Source organism: Schistocerca gregaria, chromosome X (genome assembly GCF_023897955.1).
Source record: "Schistocerca gregaria isolate iqSchGreg1 chromosome X, iqSchGreg1.2, whole genome shotgun sequence".
Lineage (NCBI taxonomy): Eukaryota > Metazoa > Arthropoda > Insecta > Orthoptera > Acrididae > Schistocerca > Schistocerca gregaria.
Genome location: NC_064931.1, coordinates 523,102,664 through 523,126,370, shown reverse-complemented (window position 1 = coordinate 523,126,370; position 23,707 = coordinate 523,102,664). Strand labels below are relative to the sequence as shown.

Genomic DNA, 23,707 nt, shown 5'->3' with positions numbered 1-23,707 from the left:
TGAATAGACAAACATTTAAATCAAGTAAGCTTTTTACATAGACGGCACATACCTAAACAGAAGAATCTTCTGGCTCCATGTCTTCAGATTCACTGTCGCTTGTTTCAGCCAGATGTATCATCACAGATTCCACTATAGGGTCTGTTAAACCCTGGTTCAAGAAATAAGTTTCTTGCAATGCTTTTGCGTGTTTTACGCACCTCTCCCTGTCCTGCTCAATAACATTTTCAAGAGCTTTGTGTGTTAGCTTCACGACATGAGCAAGTTTGAAACTAGTATTTCTTTTCGCTACTTCTCGCTTTACTTGTGCCCATATCAATTCAATGGGATTATAGTTTCGGTTGTTTTGGGGAAGAGACCAAACAGCTAGGTCATCGGTCTCATTGGATTAGGCAAGGACGGGGAAGGTAGTCGGCCGTGCCCTTTCAAAGGAACCATCCCGGCATTTGCCTGGAGCGATTTAGGGAAATCACGGAAAACCCAAATCAGGATAGCCGAACGCGGAATTGAACCGTCGTCCTTCCGAATGCGAGTCCAGTGTGCTAACCACTGCGCCACCTCGCTCGGTCAATGGGATTACACTGGCAGTGATACGGTAGTAGACGTACCACTTGATGTTCAATTTCGTTTGCCAGTTCATCTAATTCGTAAGTCTTTTTGGCACCTACGATTTTTTTCTTCGACAGGAGTTCAGCCTTCGTTTCATCGACTGAAAATGAAAAATTTTTTCTCTTTAACCACTCTATAATATCCCCCTTGCGCCAATTTGAACCTGTCAGATTTTCTATCTGAATGAAGTGGTAGCTAGCGTTATCCCTCACGATAATTACCGTTCTTCCAGCGCAGACAACAGTCGAGTAAACCAATTCTTAAAAACTTCTCTATTCATTTCTGAATGGTTATCGGATTGACAGGGAACTTTTCTCACCACGATAAACAGGTTTGGCCACTGGTATGAACCCTGTGGTTAATGAACCAGCGTGGGCGATGATTAATGGCCACCTACACCAGTAGGCACTTCAAACCGCCGGCTCCTTTGGAGTCGTGCCATATATACACTACTGGACATTAAAATTGCTACACCAAGAGAAAATGCAGATGATAAACGGGTATTCATTGAACAAATATATTAGAATACAACTGACATGTATTTATATTTTCACTCAATTTGGGTTTATAGATCCTGAGAAATAAGTGCACAAAACAACCACCTCTGGCCGTAATAACGGCCTTTATACGCCTTGGCATTGTGTCAAACAGAGCTTGGATGGCGTGTACAGGTACAGCTGCCCATGCAGCTTCAACACGATACCACAGTTCGCAGTTCATCAAGAGTCGTGACTGGCGTATTGTGACGAGCCAGATGCTCGGCCACCATTGACCAGACGTTTTCAGTTGGTGAGAGATCTGGAGAATGTGCTGGCCAGAGCAGCAGTCGAACATTTTCTGTGTCCAGAAAGGCCCGTACAGGACCTGCAACATGCGGTCGTGCATTATCCTGCTGAAATGTAGGGTTTCGCAGGGATCGAATGAATGATAGAGCCACAGGTCGTAACACATCTGAAATGTAACGTCCACCCCATACCATCACACCGGGTGATACGCCAGTATGACGATGACGAATACTCGTTTCCAATGTGCGTTCACCGCAATGTCGCCAAACACGGATGCGACCGTCATGATGCTGTAAACAGAACCTGGATTCATCCGAAAAAAATGACGTCTTGCCATTCGTGCACCCAGGTTCGTCGTTGAGTACACCATCGCAGGCTCTCCTGTCTGTGATGCACCGTCAAGGGTAACCGCAGCCATGGTCTCCGAGGTGATAGTCCATGCTACTGAAAACGTCGTCGAACTGTTCGTGCAGATGGTTGTTGTCTTGCAAAAATCCCCATTTGTTGACTCAGGGATCGAGACGTGGCTGCACGATCCGTTACAGCCATGCTGATTAGATGCCTGTCATCTCGACTGCTAGTGATACGAGGCCCTTGGGATCCAGCACGGGGTTCCGTATTACCCTCCTGAACCCACCCATTCCAGCTTCTGCTAAGTCGTTTGATCTCGACCAACTCGAGCAGCAGTGTCGCGATACGATAAACCGCAATCGCGATAGGCTACAATCCAACCTTTATCAAAGTCGGAAAGGTGATGTTACTCATTTCTCCTCCTTACACGAGGCATCACAAAAACGTCTCGCCAGGCAACGCCGGTCAACTGCTGTTTGTGTATGAGAAATCGGTTGGAAACTTTGGTTGGTTTGTTTGGGTTAAAGGGACCAGACTGCTACGGTCATAGGTCCCTTTTTCCAAATACTAAAAACACCCACAGAGAATAAAAACGATCAACAGACGATAAGACAGACGACACAGAACAAGAGAAAGGTAGACAAAGACCAGACAAGACGAACTAAAATCACACCGAGTGTAACGGTGGTTGGCCGACCATACAAACAAAAAGGGAAAAGCCAACCACCGAGAAACACATGAAAAAAAAATCAGACAAATCGTAGGCCATAGACCAGAATCAACACAAAAACTCACACACTTACATTAAGCGATAAAATCCCCCTGCCCGAATAAAACGCAGAACTATGTCCGCTATGGAAGAGTCGTCAGATAAATGCGCAGAGAGCGTATCACGCAGCGCAAAAGTCTGCCTGAGCATAGTTAAAAGGGCGCACACCAACAGAATATGGACCACCGTCAATGACGCCCCACAACGACAAAGAGGGGGATCCTCACGACACAATAAATAACTGTGCGTGAGTCGGGTGTGGCCAATGTGGAGCCGACAAAGGACGACTGATTCCCTGCGGTTGGCTCGCATGGATGACCGCCACACAGTAGTCGTCTCCTTAATACGGCGGCGTTTGTTTGGCACGGGCAGGTTGCGCCAATCAGTGTCCCATAAATCGAAAACTTTGCGGCGTAATAGTGCCCGCAAATCAGTCGCCGGGAGGCCAATCTCCAGAGATAGTGCACTAGTGGCCTCTTTCGCCAGGCGGTCAACAGTTTCATTTCTGGGTATTCCAACATGGCCCGGGGTCCAAACAAAGACCACAGATCTGCCGCAACGGGCAAGTGTATGCAGGAACTCCTGGATAGCCATCACCAGACGAGAACGAGGGAAACACTGGTCGAGAGCTTGTAAACCGCTCAGGGAATCACTACAGATAACGAAGGACTCACCTGAGCAGGAGCGGATATACGCTAGGGCACGAAAGATGGCGACCAGCTCAGCAGTGTAAACACTGCAGCCAGCCGGTAACGAACGTTGTTCAGAATGGTCCCCTAGAGTTAGCGCATAACCGACACGACCAGCAACCATCGAACCGTCGGTATAGACAATGCCAGAGCCCTGATACGTGGCCAGGATGGAATAAAAGTGGCGTCGGAAGGCCACTGGAGGGACTGAGTCCTTCGGGCCCTGTGCCAAGTCGAGCCGAAGGCAAGGGCGAGGCACACACCATGGTGGTGTACGCAGAGGGGCCCGGAAAAGAGGTGGTACTGGGAAACACCCAAGCCATTAGAGAAGCTGTTTGACGCGTACGGCGATCGGACATCATGACCGGGGCCGACGTTCTGGCAGACGGACGACTAACTGCGGGAACAGGACACGATAATTTGGATGCCCGGGCAAGCTAAAAACATGGGCAGCATAAGCAGCCAGTAATTCTTGGCGTCGTAACCGCAGTGGAGGGACACCTGCCTCCACAAGTTTGCTGTCCACAGGGCTGGTCCGGAAGGCACCAGTGGCAAGGCGTATCCCGCTCTGGAGGATTGGGCCCAGCAGCCGCAACGTAGATGGGGATGCTGAGCCACAAGCCAGACTCCCATAGCCTAGACGGGACTGGATTAACGCCTGGTAAAGCCGTAGGAGAGTAGATCGGTCGGTGCCCCACCTGGTGTGACTCAGGCATCGCAGAGCATTTAGATGCCGCCAACACGCCTGTTTAAGCTGCCGAATATGAGGCAGCCAAGTCAACCGGGCATCAAAAACCACCCCCAAAAACCTATGTAACTCGACCACTGTAAGAAGCTCGCCGTCAAAATAAAGCCGCGGCTCCGGGTGAACAGTGCGTCGCCGGCAGAAATGCATGACGCAGGTCTTGGCTGCCGAAAACTGAAATCCATGCGCTACAGCCCAAGATTGCGCCTTGCGGATTGCGCCCTGTAGCTGACGTTCAGCAGCTGTAATGCCAATAGAGCTGTAGTAAAGGCAGAAGTCGTCAGCATACAGGGAAGCGGAGACAGAATTTCCCACCGCCGCAGCGAGCCCCTTAATGGCTATTAAAAACAGACAGACACTTAGAACAGAACCCTGTGGCACACCGTTCTCCTGGACTTGGGAGGAACTATATGAGGCCGCGAAGTGCACGCGGAAGGTACGATACGACAGAAAATTGCGGATATAGATCGGCAGAGGGCCCCGAAGGCCCCATCCATGAAGCGTAGAAAGGATGTGATGACGCCATGTCGTATCATACGCCTTCCGCATATCGAAAAAGACAGCGACCAGATGCTGACGGGGGGCAAAGGCAGTACGGATGGCCGACTCCAGGCTCACCAGATTGTCGGCGGCGGAGCGGCCTTTACGGAACCCACCCTGAGACGGAGACAGAAGGCCCCGAGACTCCATTACCCAATTCAAGCGCCGGCTCACCATCCGTTCAAGCAACTTGCAAAGAACCCTGGTGAGGCTAATGGGACGGTAGCTGTCCACCTCCAAAGGATTCTTCCCCGGTTTCAGAATGGGGACAACAAGACTTTCCCGCCATTGCGACGGAAACTCACCCTCGACCCAAATGCGGTTGTAAAAGTCGAGGAGGCGTCGCTGGCAGTCCACTGAAAGGTGTTTCAGTATCTGAGAGTGGATGCTATCTGGGCCAGGAGCGGTATCAGGACAAGCGGCGAGGGCACTGCGGAATTCCCACTCACTGAATGGAACATTGTACAATTCAGGATGGTGGGTGCGAAAAGAAAGACTCCGACGTTCTATCCGCTCTTTAATCGAGCGGAAGGCCAAGGGGTAGTTGGCAGAAGCGGAATTCAGAGCAAAGTGCTCTGCCAAGTGGTTTGCAATGACGTCGGAGTCAGTACAAACTGCTCCATTCAGTGAGAGCGCAGGGACACTCACAGGGGTCCGATAGCCATAGAGGCGGCGAATCTTGGCCCAGACCTGCGATGGGGTGACATGGAGGCCAATGGTGGACACATACCGCTCCCAGCACTCCTGCTTGCGTTAGCGGATAATGCGGCGGGCTCGCGCACGCAGCCGTTTGAAGGAGATAAGGTGTTCGATTGAGGGATGTCGCTTGTAACGCTGGAGCGCCCGCCGGCGAGCTTTAATCGCTTCAGTGATCTCAGGCGACCACCAAGGCACAGTCCGCCGCCGAGGGGACCCAGAAGAACGGGGAATAGCAGATTCGGCGGCAGTAACGATGCCGGTGGTGACCGATTGAACCACTGCATCAATGTCATTGTTAGAGAGAGGCTCAATAGCAGCAGTGGAGGAGAACAAGTCCCAGTCAGCCTTATTCAGAGCCCATCTGCTAGGGCGCCCAGAAGACTGACGCTGTGGCAGTGACAGAAAGATCGGAAAGTGGTCACTACCACAAAGGTCGTCATGCACTCTCCATTGGACAGACGGTAAGAGGCTAGGGCTACAGATCGAAAGGTCAATGGCGGAGTATGTGCCATGCGCCACAATGAAGTGTGTGAAGGCACCATCATTTAATATCGAGAGATCGAGCTGCGCCAATAAATGCTTAACGATGGCGCCTCGACCTGTTGCCACCGACCCACCCCACAGATGGTTATGGGCGTTAAAGTCGCCCAGTAACAAGAAAGGTGGCGGCAATTGGGCTATCAGAGCAGCCAGGACATGCTGCGCGACATCACCATCCGGTGGAAGGTAAAGATTGCAGACGGTAACAGCCTGTGGCGTCCACACCCGAACAGCGACAGCCTCTAAAGGTGTTTGGAGAGGTACAGACTCGCTGTGAAGAGCGTTCAGGACATAGATGCAGACGCCACCAGACACCCTTTTATAAGCTGCCCGGTTCTTATAATAACCCCGATAGCCACGGAGGGCGGGGGTTCGCATTGCCGGAAACCAAGTTTCCTGCAGAGCAATGCAGAGGGAAGGGTGAAGGCTGATAAGTTAGCGAAGCTCAGCTAGATGGTGGAAGAAACCGCTGCAGTTTCACTGGAGGATTGTGTTGTCCATGGCTGAGAAAGGCGTGACGGGACTGGGAAGGGAGATTACGCCGCTGGGTCACCTGCTGCATTCGATTTAGCACCTGTGATAGTGCTTTCCATGGCGTCTGATGGACCGGCGAGATTGAGGTCATCAGCGGACGCCAGAATCGCCACCGCATCCTCCGACGCAGAGTTGGAAGATTGCGGTGGGATGGCTGCCACCGCGAGTTCCTTGGGCTGAGAGCTCTTCTTGGGTTTCTCACGCCGTCCCTTGGGTCGCACCGGCTGGGAGGGCTTCACCGATTCAGTCTCCAGGACGGAGGAGGATCGTGAAGCCCTACGACCAGCTGATTGCGGGCACTTACGCCACTGTCGGTCGTCAGCCTTCTCGCTGGCGGAAACCTGGGAAAGGAGGGACCCAAGGGACCCATTGCGAGCGTGAGAAGCCAAAGAAGTTGGACACTTCTCCGGCTTAGAAGTGGGGACGGACGTCCCCGATGGGTGGGATGGTGTTTCTCCCTAGGTAGGTGGCGCAGGAGCAACCCAGTGGGTAAAGCCCCCCACTGGCGAGGGGGCAGGAGGAGTTGTACTGCTCGTCGATCCGGCCACAATAGGAGAAACAGACGGGGCTAGCACAGGTGTTGTAGCAGCAGCGTAGGAAGATGTCATTCTCACAGGATGGAGTCGGTCGTATTTCCTTTTGGCCTCAGTATAGGTTAGTCGGTCCAGGGTCTTGTATTCCATGATTTTACGCTCTTTCTGGAAAATTCGGCAGTCTCGCGAGCAAGGTGAATGGTGCTCCCCGCAGTTGGCACAGATGGGAGGCGGGGCACATGGAGTATTGGGATGTGATGGGCGTCCGCAATCTCGACATGTGAGGCTGGAAGTGCAGCGAGAAGACATATGGCCGAACTTCCAGCACTTAAAGCACCGCATCGGGGGAGGGATATAGGGCTCAACGTCACATCGGTAGACCATCACCTTGACCTTTTCCGGTAATGTATCCACTTCGAAGGCCAGGATTAAGGCACCGGTAGCAATCTGATTTTCCTTCGGACCCCGATGAACGCGCCGGACGAAATGTACACCTCGGCGCTCTAAATTGGCGCGCAGCTCTTCATCAGACTGCAAAAGAAGATCCCTATGGTAAATAACTTCCTGGGCCATATTTAAACTCTTATGGGGTGTGATCGTAACGGCAACATCCCCCAACTTGTCACAAGCGAGTAACCGTCGTGACTGGGCAGAGGATGCCGTTTGTATCAGGACTGACCCAGAGCGCATTTTTGACAAACCCTCCACCTCCCCAAACTTGTCCTCTAAATGCTCGACGAAGAACTGAGGCTTTGTGGAGAGAAAAGACTCCCCATCAGCCCTCGTACAAACTAAGAAGCGGGGCGAATATCTGCTACTGCCATCCTGAGACTTACGTTCCTCCCACGGTGTGGCCAGGGAGGGGAACGTTTTCGGATCGTACTTCTGAGCGTTAAACTGAGCCCGAGAACGCTTAGAGACTACTGGCGGCTGGCCACCAGCGAGAGACGATGTACCACGCTTCATTGCGGGTCATACGCCCTGATGCCACCTACTCCGACCAAGGGCCCTCCCCACGGGCGCCATACAGCCACGGCAAGAGACACCTGGCAGGATGGCCGTTGCCGGGAGTCCCGATACCCCAGGAGGATAGGCATCTACTCCTTGGCATACGTAGGGAGTTAACTGCGCAGGCATCAGTAGAGTGATCCCTGTGTTGTCAGGGGGCTACAACCAACAGGTTACATGGCGGCCCCACCATAACGGACTGCCTACCGTGCTGGATGTTAGGTAACATGTGGTCCATGGTCGCTGTCGGTGCAGAAAGAGGCGCTGCACAGTGCAAGGTGCAATCTGCACGCAGAAACAGAGTCATGCCCAAGAGATGGAGAGCGGACAGGACTGCAATTCAACGGTGTATAAGCTGGCGAAATGTCTGATCCCAAGATGGACACAATGCACCAAGTAAGGCGCCCTTCCCCAATCGGTTCGCTCTTCGGAAAATTTTGAGAGATGGAGGTCAAACCCAACAGGGGACCATCATATAAGGCAGAAAAGTTTGAGACTCCTTTTAGTCGCGTCTTACGACAGGCAGGAATACCGCGGGCCTATTCTAACCCCCGAACCCGCAGGGGGTAGTTGGAAACTTTCCTCATGTCAGCACGTTGTAGGTGTCGCCACCGGCGCCAACCTTGTGTGAATGCTCTGAAAAGCTAATCAATTGCATATCACAGCATCTTCTTCCTGTCGGTTAAATTTCGCGTCTGTAGCACGTCATCTTTTAATGGCTAGTAGTGTACTTACTGGTGTGGTTCTGTGAAACCCAAGTTTCATCCAAGTCACTACAAGCCTGGTGTCTTCAGCACGCAAGAAGTGCATTCTACTCAAAAACATCGCTCTTGCTGCTACAATGCCTCTGCGTTCCATTAAGACTTTCCGTCCGTCATTACACTTCTTGAATCGGAAACCAAGTGAGCAGTGAAGACGAAGAACGCAGGTCTCTGAGCCCGAGTAATTAAATTTTTCACCGAGGTCGGCCTGTATTTTTTTAACCGTTGAATACTCTTCTCTGTCGTAATATCCAAGTACAGTTTTACGCACGAGCTCTTTGTTAAAATCGCCAATGTCGGTTGATTTCCGTTCACATTCGTATACCTTTCTCGAAGAATCTAAACACTCTATCATGTCTGGAGATTCTGCCAATGACACAGATTTGCTAATACGGCCTTCGGTTGACTTGGAGACACCACACGCTTTAACAGTAAGTTTATGAATCTAGGCAAAATTTAAGTTATTCCTCACTTCTTCATTGTCGGCCAGATCAGTAAAAAACTTGAGTACATTCGATATGATTATTTTTGATTGTCTTTCCGCCCTTTACGCACATCGACTGGAGGAGTACTACGAGTAGGCCGTTGCTCCTGGATTGTTGTCCACCACCGAACACACGTCAAAGCACCTTTCTAAAGACAGTAAGACACTGAGATCACACGTGAACACTCGATATAGCACGACAACACTGAGCTTTCAGCTGCTCTGACCTAACGCACCTCTAACGGTACCCACATGGCAACAAAGCTGAGAGGCGGGAGAATCACAGCCCGCAGCCCCTGCTTGTGGCAGACAACTGCCCTGACCTTGAGGACTCTACTCTTGTGCCAGCCACTTTCAGAAGAAACAGTGAAAATGCTCCCGACACACCTTACATATTTCGTTTCTTGAGCTTGTCAGTCCTGTCTGAAGTAATTAGTACAAACTGTGTCTTAAGATTAATTAAAGTAGTTCACTGAGTTCTGGACAGGTACCAGAAATCACATGTATTTTATCTGTATTTTTATGCCAACGTGAGAACTTCACCATCTAAACTAATTTGCTTTCGCCTGCAGGCTTCCTGCTGCCCATAACCTTTTCTGTGTTTTTCAGCTCTTTTCAGGACTACCTACAATGTTCGCTGAAAATCGTTCGTCAGATATGTGGGGAGGAAACTGCCAGATTCACGAAGCATTTCCTGGATCGAATGTCATCGTCTTTGATAAAGGTGTGTTGAAAAATTTCTCTTGGCATTTGCATTGTATTTTGATGTAAACTGTTGATCTCGATGTTATCATTATCACTGATATGTGTGTACCGGGTGATTTCGTGATGCCTTACAGAGATGATGGAAAAGGGCTACTGTGTGAATTTGAGGTAAGGTACCCTGTTCCGTGCCCGACCGAATCGAAAATTATGAGCGAAAATCATTCTGATACCTCCTACAGTGGAATACGTGTAGTGGTACTGTTGTTTCTAAGATTGTAGGGTAGGCAACTTTCAGAAGTGGTAGTACTAAGCAAAACAAGAAAAAATATGCGGAAAACATGGGCCCTAAAATGCATACCTTAAGAGCTATGAGCACTCCTTCAGAAGGAGGGATGTGTTTCACAGTAGAGAAGATGAATATGGGTAAGGTATACGTTTCAGAGCCCATATTTACTGGACATCGTCTTCTTGTTTTGGTCCATACTACCACTTCTGGAAATCGCCTACCCTACAGTCTTAGCGACAGCATTATTGGTACAAGCATTCCACTGTCAGAGGTGTCAGAACCATTTTCAATTGTAGCTTTCGACTAGGTCATTTCCGACAAAGTTGCCTCACTGACACAAGTACGCTTCTCCATCATCCCTTAATGTTTGTAACAGCATCACGGAATCAGACTGTATAATGCACTAATAACTGATATTGCTTCTCATGAGTTTGTTAAATGCATATATAGGAATATCGAGTCACGCAACCCGCGATTTTTTACACTGCCTGACCAAAAGAACGAAGCACCCAGAAGACATTTTATGATGTTATTGTAACTTCATACGTGTACACCACATATGCGTGTATGTAAGTGACTACCGTTCCACGTCTCTATTACAGGCAGAACGCCCATCAAAGTGCATTAGTGTTGTTCGTGTTCAGTGTTGTTTAAAAATATGGTTCAAATGATTCTAAGCATTATGGGACTTAACATCTGAGGTCATCAGTCCCCTAGACTTAGAACTACTTAAACCTAACTAACCTAAGGAAGTCACACACATCCATGCCCGAGGCAGGATTCGAACCTGTGACAGTAGCAGCAGTGCGGTTCCGAGCTGGAGTACCTAGAACCACTCGGCCACAGTGGCTGGCTCAGTGTTGTTACCAGGCCTAGTACATAATGGGCGAAAACAGCGTCAGGAGTTGAATGATCACTGTGAAAAATACGGAAGGTACCCCGTTCTCGTCTGAAACACCGTTATCAGAACCTGACACTCTGTGGAAGGTGCCTTACTGTAGCCGGCTGGTCATATAGTGCAATAGCCAGGTTTTTGGGCCATTCAGACGTGAAAATGAACCGAAGCTGAGCTGCTGGGGAACGTGAGGGCGTGCATGAGCTCCGTCAAGGTTCCAGCGACCACAGCTGAACCAACGTCTGACCACCGTAAAGGATAATCGCCGTATTGTGTACCAAGACCACCGTAGCCCCATCACGTATGTGCCTGCCAGCCGACAACAAGTAAGAAATTCTCTGTACAATTCTGTGACATGCCGCACCATTGTTAGGGGACTAGCAGTAGCCAGACTATTGAATTACCGTCCCATGCGTATGCTGCTTAGAAAATCAAAGCGAATGGCTGCGTTCGGAGTAGTGCGACGACCTGGAAGCACGAGCTGCTGGCGAATGGCGCCGCATAAGATTCTGTGATGATTTGTGTTGTGGTTGGCAGGAGAGCCAACCGTGTTTTTAAAAGGAGGCCGAAATGCAAGCGTCTGAGCTCTCGCAGGCTGGCGTGAGGTCTGGAACATGACAAGGGAGTTAGAATTGAGAAAAACGGACGTAGCTGATGGAATACTTAACTTTAATCCATTCATGGAGAACGTCGCTCTTTATGATACAGGATTCACAATATCAATAGTACGGATACTGGCGCCTTGCTAGGTCGTAGCAAATAACGTAGCTGATGGCTATGCTAACTATCGTCTCGGTAAATGAAAGCGTAATTTGTCAGTGAATCATCGCTAGCAAAGTCGGCTGTACAACTGGGGCGAGTGCTAGGAAGTCTCTCTAGACCTGCCGTGTGGCGGCGTTCGGTCTGCAATCATTGATAGTGGCGACATGCGGGTCCGACGTATACTAACGGACCGCGGCCGATTTAAAGGCTACCACCTAGCAAGTGTGGTGTCTGGCGGTGACACCACAACTTGCGTTTCTATATTACCCGGATGACTATAGTTGGCTAGTTTGGGGGCGATCTCTTGAGAGATCCCACTCTCACAATATTTTGGAAAGGCGTGACGATATTACTCCTGGCGCCAAGGTGTGGAGGGCCATCGGGCACGATTTCAGGTCATGGCTGGTAGTGATTGAAGGAACTCTGAGAGCGTAAGGGTACGGCACGGCATCCTGCAGCCTCGTATGCTACCAGACATGCGACAGCATCGTGGTGCCATTTTTCATCAGAATGATGCTCATCCAGACAAAATGCTTGTTTCTATGAACTTCCTAAGTTGTGTTAATTTATTCACGTGGCCAGCAAGATCCCCAAACCTGTTTCCGATGGAACAGTGTGAGACGAACTAGGACTGTTGCTATTCACAATATACATAAATGACCTGGTGGATGACATCGGAAGTTCACTGAGGCTTTTTGCAGATGATGCTGTGGTGTATCGAGAGGTTGTAACAATGGAAAATTGTACTGAAATGCAGGAGGATCTGCAGCGAGTTGACGCATGGTGCAGGGAATGGCAATTGAATCTCAATGTAGAAAAGTGTAATGTGCTGCGAATACATAGAAAGATAGATCCCTTATCATTTAGCTACATAATAGCAGGTCAACAACTGGAAGCAGTTAATTCCATAAATTATCTGGGAGTACGCATTAGGAGTGATTTAAAATGGAATGATCATATAAAGTTGATCGTCGGTAAAGCAGATGCCAGACTGAGATTCTTTAGAAGAATCCTAAGGAAATGCAATCCGAAAACAAAGGAAGTAGGTTACAGTACGCTCGTTCGCCCACTGCTCGATTACTGCTCAGCAGTGTGGGATCCGTACCAGATAGGGTTGATAGAAGAGATAGAGAAGATCCAACGGAGAGCAGCGCGCTTCGTTACAGGATCATTTAGTAATCGCGAAAGCGTTACGGAGATGATAGATAAACTCCAGTGGAAGACTCTGCGGGAGAGACGCTCAGTAACTCGGTACGGGGTTTTGTTAAAGTTTCGAGAACATACCTTCACCGAAGAGTCAAGCAGTATATTTCTCCCTCCTACGTATATCTCGCGAAGAGACCATGAGGATAAAATCAGAGAGATTAGAGCCCACACAGAAGCATACCGACAATCCTTCTTTTTACGAACAATAAGAGACTGGAATAGAAGGGAGAACCGATAGAGGTACTAAGGGTACCCTCCGCCACACACCGTCAGGTGGCTTGCGGAGTATGGATGTAGATGTAGATGTAGACGTCATCTCCGTCATAGCGCCAATATTCGGGATATGTAGAACTCACAGTTGTGAGACAACTTGCCTGCCATGGTTTTATGACAATCTTCCGAACTGAATCAATGAATGCAACCAAGCAAGAGCGAACGCAGCGTCACAGTGATAAGTTGGTTCATATTGACAAGTTCTTTGTAAATTTTTCCTCTGTTTTATAATTACTTAAATAACTTCTGAACTTGTGATGTTTCATTTCGTTTTCGCCCCCCTTCTGCGTGCTTCACTTTATTTGTCAGGCGGTGTATATGATGAATCAAAAACATCAAGATCGTTGCAGGCTACGAGGCTTAATGCCGGCTGGTGGCTTTGTGGTCACTTGACGCGATAAAAAATGTATATAAGAGGAACAGAGACGAATGGGGAATCATTCTAGGGAAGACGCGGGTCGAAATTCAGGAAATTGGCTGACATAAACGACTTCACCAAATGGTGGAATGTTGTGGCCCTGTGATTGAGAAGGAGCATATCAGAAACGTGAAGCTAGTTAACAGTTCGCGTGATATTGCTATGGACATCCATGCAAAGAGAATTAAGAAAGATGAAAAAGGTGTTGGACGTGCACACTTCATTAAAGAACGTGGGGGCGGGAGGTTTGCCGCCTATGAAAAACAGGATAGGTGGAGATCTGTGCCAGACTGACTACAGAGTACAGTTCTGGTGTAAGTAAAATTGTTTCGGAGCACGCTATTCAGGTCACATCTTGATCATGGGGCTCCGCAGCAGAGGGCGCCTATGTGTTCCCATGTCAAACTTACTTCATCGTCTATTACGACTGCAGAGGGTGCGGGATCATCGACAGGGGGCCATTGCTTCATGGAAACGTGCCGAATGTTACAATGAATTACATTTCACGTTACACCAGGTCGATGATAGTGTCCGGATGCTCCGTGAAGCTGACGAAAGGTTGTACGAAATTTTCTCCGCCCCATGGATGTGTGCGGATTGGGGCAATATTATGGTATGGGAGGACGTTAATTTGGGATTCCGTGGGAGCTGTGGTAGTAATAGAAGGCACCATGACAGCTGTGGACCATGTCATCCCTTCATGTTTGCTGCCTTCCCGGGAGTGATGAAATCTTTCATCGGGATAACTGTGTGCGTCACAAGACCAGAATTGGTCAACAGTGGTTTGAGAAGCGTGGCAGTGAACTCACGTTAATATCTTGGCCACCAAATTCATTTGATGTGAACCCCATGAAACACATCTGTGATGCTATAGGGTGCCGACACCGCGCCCACAAACCACCGGCCCTCATTTTACGAGAAATGAACGACTTGTGCGGGGAAATCTGCTGCCACATTCCTCTGGAAACCCACTAAAGAGTTATCGAATCCATAACACATGAATCGCTGGTGTACTGAATTCCAAATGTGGACGAGCACACTATTAGGCAAGTGGTTATAATGTTTTGTCTCATCCGAAATTCATTTGTTCTGCAGTTATGCACAATGGCACAGGGCGTCGCAAAAGTTGTATCAGTGTATGGCCATTATTCACTAGCCAGGTTACAAGTTTTCATGACGAATACAATATTAGGAAATGTCATAAGAGCTACAATTTTATGTTGTATAGCGTCTACACTTCTATTTACCTGATGTATCAGATAGTTCGACTTCGGTTTTCCTTTCATTGACACTGGGCGCCTAAAACATAATCATGCATAGGAATCTCTATAAATATATCAAACGCTCTCACTTCTTCAGCTGCACTAGGACACCATCTCTAATTACCTCGATGTCCCGCCACCAAGAATCGTAAAGTATACAAGTCTCATTGAATCGGTTAGCTGTACGCTATAACGTCAAATGAATCCGGTCATCTATTAGTGGGCATTAATATGGTTTGTGTCACACTTCGTCTTTATGATGGCTTGAACTTTATTGAGGACATTTTCAGTGAGGGTTCTGAATATCGGTGGAGGGATGACAGTCCATTGTTCCTCAAACGTGGAAACCAGAGAGGTACTGGTATTGGACACTAGGCTCTGGAGTGAAGTCGACCTTCTGACTCATCCCAAAAGTGTTCCATTGCGTTCAGGTCTGAGCTCTCGGCAGGCCAGTCCACCCAGGAACGGTATTTTCAACAAACCATTGTATTACAGCTTCTTCTTTAGGACAGGTGGCAATGTAATGCTGACACAGACAATCGTGTCCAAGCTGTTCCTCTACTGCACGTAGTACACAGTGCTGTAAAACGTGTTCATATCCTTCCGGTTTTAGTGTTTTTTCAAGCGCAACTTGGAGGCCACGCCGTATCCACGGAAAACACCCCCACACCGCGACATCACCCTCTGCGTATTTCAGTGTTGGCATTACACACAACGACAGGTAACGTTCTCTAGGAATTCGCCAAATCTAAATCCTTCCATTGGATTGCCACAGAGTATAACGTGATTCATCACTCCAGATCATTCCTTTCCAGTCATCCACTGTCCAGTGGCGTCGCTCTTAACACTAACTATAGAAAAATGTGTGTTATGAGTAACTGATCGTCAGTGTGCCCCATAACTTTTATCTCCCTGCCCTGTGTCATTATACTAGTAGGACTGCTGCTAGCACTTACGAACTCGAGAGTGATTTCTTTCGATGGTTTCAAATGACTTTATACGGCCACTCTCTGCAAACATTGATGGTCCCTAGATACTTACATGGACATGGTGTCTGTTCTTTCGGACATGTCCGAAAGAGCTGACACCATTGATGACCTGCAGTCTTCTAGAACGAAATTAGAATTACATGTTAATACCTTCCGCTCTTGACGGGCGTTGATATATATCAACGGGGACAGATGGAAATGTATGCCCCGACCGGGACTCGAACCCGGGATCTCCTGCTTACATGGCAAACGCTCTATCCATCTGAGACACCGAGGGCACAGAGGATAGTGCGACTGCAGGGGGCACACATTTTCACCTGTCCCCGTTGATACATATCAACGCCCGTCAGCAGCTGAAGGTATTAATATATAATTCTAATTTTCATGGTCCCTGTCTGTCAGTACATGAGGTCTAACTGGTCTAGGTTTAGCTCTGGTTGTTCCTTCCCGTTTCCACTTCACAGTCACATCATCAACAGCCGACGTGGGCAGCTTTAGAAGGATTGAAATGTCCGTGATTGATTTGTTACTCAGGTGACATCCAGTGCCTAGCCCACATTCGAAGTCACTGTACTCTCTTGATCGACCCACTCTACCGTTACTACTTCTCTACATGTAACACGGTACTCCTCGCCTCTTTTTACGTCGGTGGTTCCGCCTCTCGTAACCTCTAGTGGTGAAATGCGCATTAGATAGGGACGTCGGGATACTTTTCAGATAGTGTATTTCCAGTTGTAGCAACTATAGAAGACGTTTACATGTCTGCTGAGTGTCAGAGGGTAACACGATCAAAGCTCTTTTGTCATAGCATTCGCGCTACAAACTTCGAAGCGAACGCCTTAGTAAAACTGTAAACAATAACAAGTTACTCTGTGACATTAAGGAAGCGAGTGGCGTTAGGAGGGCAGTAAATTAACATTGTTTTCTTTAGGACTCATGGCGCCTATATGAGACTTGTTGCGGAAGGATGGCAGTAGGGCTGCAACTGTCCTGTGACGAAGATGTATTGCGACAAGCACTACGCCCCGGGCGGCCTTTATCCTTCCACAGAATGCTGCGTACTTATTTGGACAGCGCGCTGAGGCAAGGAACGAGCTGCCAGGAAGATATCAGCGCGCAGGAACTTTACTACCGCTGGCTGATGCTGAACGGGCCAGCAAGCAGCCACAGCAGAGGAAAACAGCCTGATCACTGATTTATTACATTTTCATAATGGCTTCAAATAGCGCTCAACAAATTCCATTTCAGTTAATAATGCATTATGAATCATAGCACATGCACTCTTTAAATGGATAGGTCATAAAATGGGCAAGCAATTTTCCTCTCTAATTAATTTCGAGATTAAAGATCCGTGGCTAAAGCCTTCACAGTTACGTACATTACACCAATACACAGAAAGAGATGTTAAAGCAACCTAAAAAATCATAAACGCAGTCCTCTAACATCGATTTATAGCAGTATTCTGGAATGTCTATTGTGTAAACGCATTATCAAACACCCCGAAGATAACGACATACTAACACACAAACAGCACGAATTCAAAAACAATTATGAATTTGAAACTCATGTGGATTTCTATTAGACGAAGCAATGAGTGTTATTGACATATTACATCAGGATCATTCCAAATTCCAAGCTTTGTAGAAGCCTTTTGAGAGAATTCCTCTTAAGCGGCTTACAATCAAATTGCATGTCCATGGAATATTGTTTCAGCTAGGTGACTCTATTCATGATTTCTTGTAAAAAATGTCACAGTACGTATTAATTGCTGGGAGCTCCCCTAAAAAGTGTGATACACTCTTTGCGTTCTTGATAAATTCATATTATTTAGAAGACAGTTTGATCTGTACTCTTAGTTTGTAGAAGATGCCGTCGTTTTCCGTCTAGTGAAGTCAGTACGAATTACACAATGATATAGACACCGCTGTCATTAAAAATTGTGAAATCCTCCACATAAGTACTGAGCTATTTCGGTTGAATGTTTGTTACATGATAAATAGCACAAATTCAGAAGTTATCGAGTCAACTAAATATCTAAGGATTACAATTAGGAAAAACTTAAAAGGGAACTGTCATATAGAAAAGTTTGCAGGGAAGTGAAAATAATGACTTCATTTAATTTGCAGGGTCTTTAGAAATTGCAGGTGTGCCAAAGAAACTACTTGCACTAGGGTTTTCGTCTGATTTTAGAGGAGAAACCGAAGACATCGAAAACGCTCAAACAACGGGAGCTCGTTTTGTGATATCGCTAACTAGAGTGGAGAGTGTCACGGATTTGATGAATGGGTAGGGATGTAAATCATTAAAACAAAAATAGTTTGCTCTAAATGTAAATGAAAAGCTTTCTCTTCCACATATCAAAATATTTTGTAATCTACTAATTGAGGACGGAAGACCATCGCTATAAAGTAATGTGAAGTAGGAAAATCAGAGCTATCACGGAAATATTTTTACTTTCGTCACATGCTATTCAAAAGTGTAACTACAGAGATATAATTTGAAATTGCTGGCTTACACCCCCTACCGAGAATTTAAGTATGATCTATACATTACTGTAATAAGTGTCTATGTGAGAGAGTTATACAATCCATTATCGAATTATTGATTCAGAAATACGCAGATGTCTAGGAGTTACACATGACGTTTTAGTTCTCATGGTTTATCGTTACATCAGCTGCAAGAGCAGCAGTAGATATGATACTGTCCATGAAAATTCCCTGCATAGAATTCAGGTAATGAAGTTTCTTGCCTGTCTTTCTGCAAACATAAGAAATGATATGGATTTTTCAACGTATCGAAGTGAGCATTCGAAACACTAAATGTCACACAGTGGCTATGTATTACAAATCATTGTTAATGTTACAGTCAAAGCATACCCTTCTTAAAATTCACAGTAGTGACAGAATTGCCTGTGATTCCACACTTGTAGGGGCTTTGCATTGGCCACAGAGTTGAAGCTTATCTAATACGACATATCGTATTTTTTCCGCACTCAGTCTTCATACAAGTGTTATAATTTGGGTAATTCGTTAAAGTTTACGGCTGCAGCGTAAATACATACATTGGTGTTAACTGCTGAATTTGTTTTCTTTATTCATTACAGTAATTCTTAATAGTGATGAATAATGAATCGTTTACTGTGATTTATCTTTCGAGTCTGTAAAAGGAACCAGATCTACCTCTGGCTCTGCGCACGTCGTTTTATAAATAGCATCCACGTCGGCCATGCTTATTTCGTAATGTCATCGACCTATCTTACGATAATCTCTGTTGGTTCATTGACGTTGGCAATTGCTTTACGGCAGGTTATTGCATTGATCCTTTCGTAACTCTGGTAATCGAGCTAAGAACTTCCTTGATCCACCTACTAACCGTTCACTTGGCTGTCATGCCCTGCTGTTGTCCACATAATTTTCATTGTGGTCATAATTGTGTCCTCCACTCCAGGTTGAGTCGTAACCCATGTGTTCGTTTTGCTGATTGTCATAAATTTACCAACATGGATATATCCATTGGTCACTCAGCAACCCGGAAGGTTTTGAATGGCTCTAGCATTATAAAACCTTATACCACTGTTAGAAGACAAATATGGTAATATACAATGTTGTTAACATTCCATTTCTGAAACACTGGAAGCATAACTTTTGAATATCCTATGCACTTCACCAAGAGCACCCCAGGCATTATTTGATGGTGTGTTTATTTATTTTTCTTTCCACTCAATCGTCGTCTTCTCTGGTTCTAAACACGAAAAATCATCAACTGTCATATGACTTCATTCCTAAAAATATACTTTTTTGAGTTTTGAATAAAAGTAGCTCTACCGTTAGCGTCCTTGTTTTCTACTACAAACTTGCCTTAATAAGGTCTTCCATTAATAGTTGACGTTTATTTGTGCTACAGACAAACACTACAGGGTCATCTCTACAACAAAGGCGATCCTTTTATATCCCTCATGTATTCCATCTCCTTGCTCCCAGTTCAGTGATTTGATATGTTTATCTAGATATTGTGAGATTAATTTTGGTGAAATAGAAGTTTCTTACCTGAATTTCCTTCTCGGAAGTCTGATGGAAAAAAGAGAACTGATGTATGTATTTTTCAGTGTAATAATAGACGTAGAATCAGTTTCTTATTTCTCAAGTGTGATTAATGCCAATGTTATAAATAAAAGGTGATGTGATACTTCATATACATTGCTCCACTCAATAATTTTTCTTGATAGACTGTGTATTATTCATTCTCTTATATCCACTTTATTTTACCTGGATGAGCGCAATTGTTTTTCTTCATCGTTGAGGATGATTTTATTGAATACTTCTGATGTTACAGAGAGGTATCTCCACTCTATAATTTTTCTTGATAGACTGTGTATTATTCATTCTCTTATATCCACTTTATTTTACCTGGATGAGCGCAATTGTTTTTCTTCATCGTTGAGGATGATTTTATTGAATACTTCTGATGTTACAGAGAGGTATCTCCACTCTATAATTTTTCTTGATAGACTGTGTATTATTCATTCTCTTATATCCACTTTATTTTACCTGGATGAGTGCAATTGTTTTTCTTCATCGTTGAGGATGATTTTATTGAATACTTCTGGTGTTACAGAGAGGTATCTGTTCTGCCCACAGTTTCTTCTTCCTTTCCTGTCCCTTCAAGTTAGAAAACTGTTCCAGTCTCGCAAAACTGTCTTACTATAAGTAACTCCCATCCATATTTTTGCTAATTTATTTGTAAAAAAAATTGCTTCCAGCTTTAATTATTTGTACTGAAAAAACACAATATCATTCCATCTTCGCTTTCCCTGTTCGTCGAATGACATTCCCCTCATCTGCTATTAGTTCAAGAATGCCACGGTTTTCATTGTGTTGCTGATCCATGTCTTCAAGTGGACAGGCTCAGGAGGTGTAGTATAGGTGAATTCGAATAGAACATTCCATATAACATGTGTGAAATTTGTATTGGTTACAGAAATACAACTGTAAGAATGCAGTCCAAATAAAAACACACAGAAGGAGTTAGGCAAAGGCGGAAGATTAGGTTCAAAATTGATTTTCATAAATTCCAAGTGCGACTTCAATGTACTTTCGAATTTCCTGACAACTCCTCGTGTACCTGTTATGAGGTCGCCTTGGTGTTCTTGTATGATGATAGCACTGTTCATAAACCATACTTTTCGTTTCGTTTCTTCTGTTTAATTTTTCTCTATGGAAATCGGCTTTTGAAACACACCACGCGCTAAAATCCGAAGGGGACATGGTCCTAGGATCTTGAAGGTCTAAAAACGCGATCATTTCTGCCGATACTTTCTCCGGGAATGTTAGTTATAGTTTATGTGTCACATGAGACTGAAATGTGCAGCAACCCCGTCCCGGTGAAATAACAAACGCATCCTAATAGTCAAAGGAATCTTCTCCAATAACGCCGAAACGTTTTCAACGAATTCTAGATAGCAGGGTTCTGTTAGACAATACGGAAACACCAACATGTGATATCAACTAAATGTCTATGATACCACGTCACATTTACAGAGAAGCGTACATGAACACGTGTCTCCTCAAAGGCATGAGGGCTTTCGTCGGACGTATGTGTGTTATTGATAGCGTTCCGAATTGAAGTGGCTTTGTAGTGAAACAGTACTGCTGCGATTATTCAGCGATAAACAATTAGGTAACGAGAAAATCCCTGTCTTCTACCTTCATCTCCTTCTGAAAGTACTGAAACCACAGTAAAAGATATGACTAGAGATCTTGCATTCGTAATGTTCGTCATATTCATTTACGAGAAACACCAATACCTGTAGAAATTCTGTAAAGGGCCATGCTGTTCCAGTCTCGCGCAATTAATGTGAAAACACGAGTAAACACTCTTGAACCTGAAACTTCCTGGCATATTAAAACTGTGTGCCGGGCCAGCACTCGCTCCGTGGACCTTCGTCTTTCGCATCAAGTGCTGTACCGACTCAGGTACCCAAGAACGACTCACGACCCGTCTCCACAACTTAACTTCCGTCAGTACCTCATGTTCTACGTTCCAGTGTCACAGAAGTTCTCCTGCAAAAGTTGTAGGACTCGCACTGCAGGAAGGAAGGATATTGTGGAGACATGGCTTACCTGGAGTCTATTTCTAGAATGAATAAAAGCTGTGAGGACTGTCTTGAACCGTACTTCGGTAACTTAGTCGATAGAATATTTGCCCATCGAAGGCAAAGGCCCCGGTTTGGCCTAAAGTTTTTATTTGCCGGTCAGTTTCATATTAGCGCACAGCCCGCTAAAGAGAGAAAAATTCATTCTGGAAGCACTCTTAAACCTGGTACTCTACGGCATTGTATACAAGTATTGTATACAAGCAGCAGCAGCAGCAGCTTGTCCATTACAAAACCCCTACACAAATACCATACTGGTAGACTGAGAATTTTTAAAATGCAACATGTTTAAATGATGCAGTAGAGTTAGCCACCAAATCGCAATCGATGTTGAAAAATTCACTTACGTAATCTGAAGCACAACTTCACAACCTGGACTTCAAGTTAAAAATGACAGTCGATAAATGAACCCATAGCAACTGGAGTACCAACAGACGAAATCAAAACTCACGCCTGCAACCAATTTTATCTCTGCAACCACCGGAAATTGAACACATATTATACGCATTGTTTTAATCGAATCTGTGTCTATAATCACTTCCCAAAATGTTGACTACTTATCCTGAAACAATCCGTATAAAGAGTTTCTGAAACCTCTATCCTTGTACTACTGTTGTTACTTATTGTCCCTACTGTCACCTTAACTGATGGAACGCGAATACTTCCCAAGGTAAGTTCTTCTTTGTTTTTGCTATATTTTTACAATTTTCAGTCTCTTATTTAATAAAATTATCATTCCACCTTCTCACATCTTCGAAAAGACAACACCTGATGGTTTTGTTTTATTCAGCATATTATTTCATGTTCCTATTATCGCTTCCTCTAAACTCTCGTCTTCCATTTAAAAGCTGCCTGTTTCTATCAGAAATATTCTCTTAAATTGCCTTCATCAAATCTAAAGCTCTCTTTGATGTTTATCTAAGTGAATAAATTAAATAAATGTCCTTTCAGTCTGTATCTCTGTACTGTTCATTCTGTACGATCTTGGTGTTTAATTAATACTCGTATATTGTCCTATTATCGTATAAATTCTCAAAATCTAAATTTTTTTATATCCTGTCGATCAAGTTTCTGTATCTTAATAGGTGAAAACCACTCTGAATTTAAAGGTGTATAGGACAGCCAGATCTGGTAGATATTTGTACTACTTTATGAATTAAAATGCTTCAGTTTTACTTCTATTCGGCTCTTTCAATGACCGTTCCTCATTTGTTATTTGCGGAAGATGTCTTTGAGGACAAAAATGTTGACCTTTTCGTCAAATTTCACACATGTCTGGCCTCTATCGTTCTTGTTATCATACCCTAAGTTTGCCATAGAAGAAACTTTTCGTATACATCTAGCTATGCCTTAAAACCCCAGTATTAAAGAGATTTGCTAAATCCGTAAAAACTGAATGCGTCAGCGGCTACCATTCGGTGCTACAATTTAACGGTGTACACTAAAGCGAATTGGGATCTTGATTTCAGATCGCGCGGATTTTATAAGCAAAGAAGAAAAAACAAAACTATAAGTCGTGCTACATGTCTAGGGGTGGATGGAAGGTAAGGCTTAACAGTGGAAAATGTCTCTGGCACCCGCCACACATAAAATGTAATACGTTCATTCGGTTTGGGTGATGCCTTGTTGGACAGACACTTACTTTCATAGCTGCTTACGGGAATTACGTTACACCAAATTCTTCGTTTAAATACGCTATGAAAGAGATATATC

At 45.5% G+C, this 23,707-nt stretch overlaps 1 protein-coding gene across 1 annotated transcript in view; it reads left to right on the top strand.

The window, feature by feature from the left end:
* The window catches only part of LOC126298179 (uncharacterized), a 199,038-nt gene that overhangs the window by 121,476 nt on the left and 53,855 nt on the right, over positions 1–23,707 (top strand). The window contains exon 5 of the mRNA XM_049989488.1: positions 9,657–9,771. Coding sequence (XP_049845445.1) covers positions 9,657–9,771 — 115 coding nt within the window. The remainder of the gene's footprint in view (positions 1–9,656; positions 9,772–23,707) is intronic.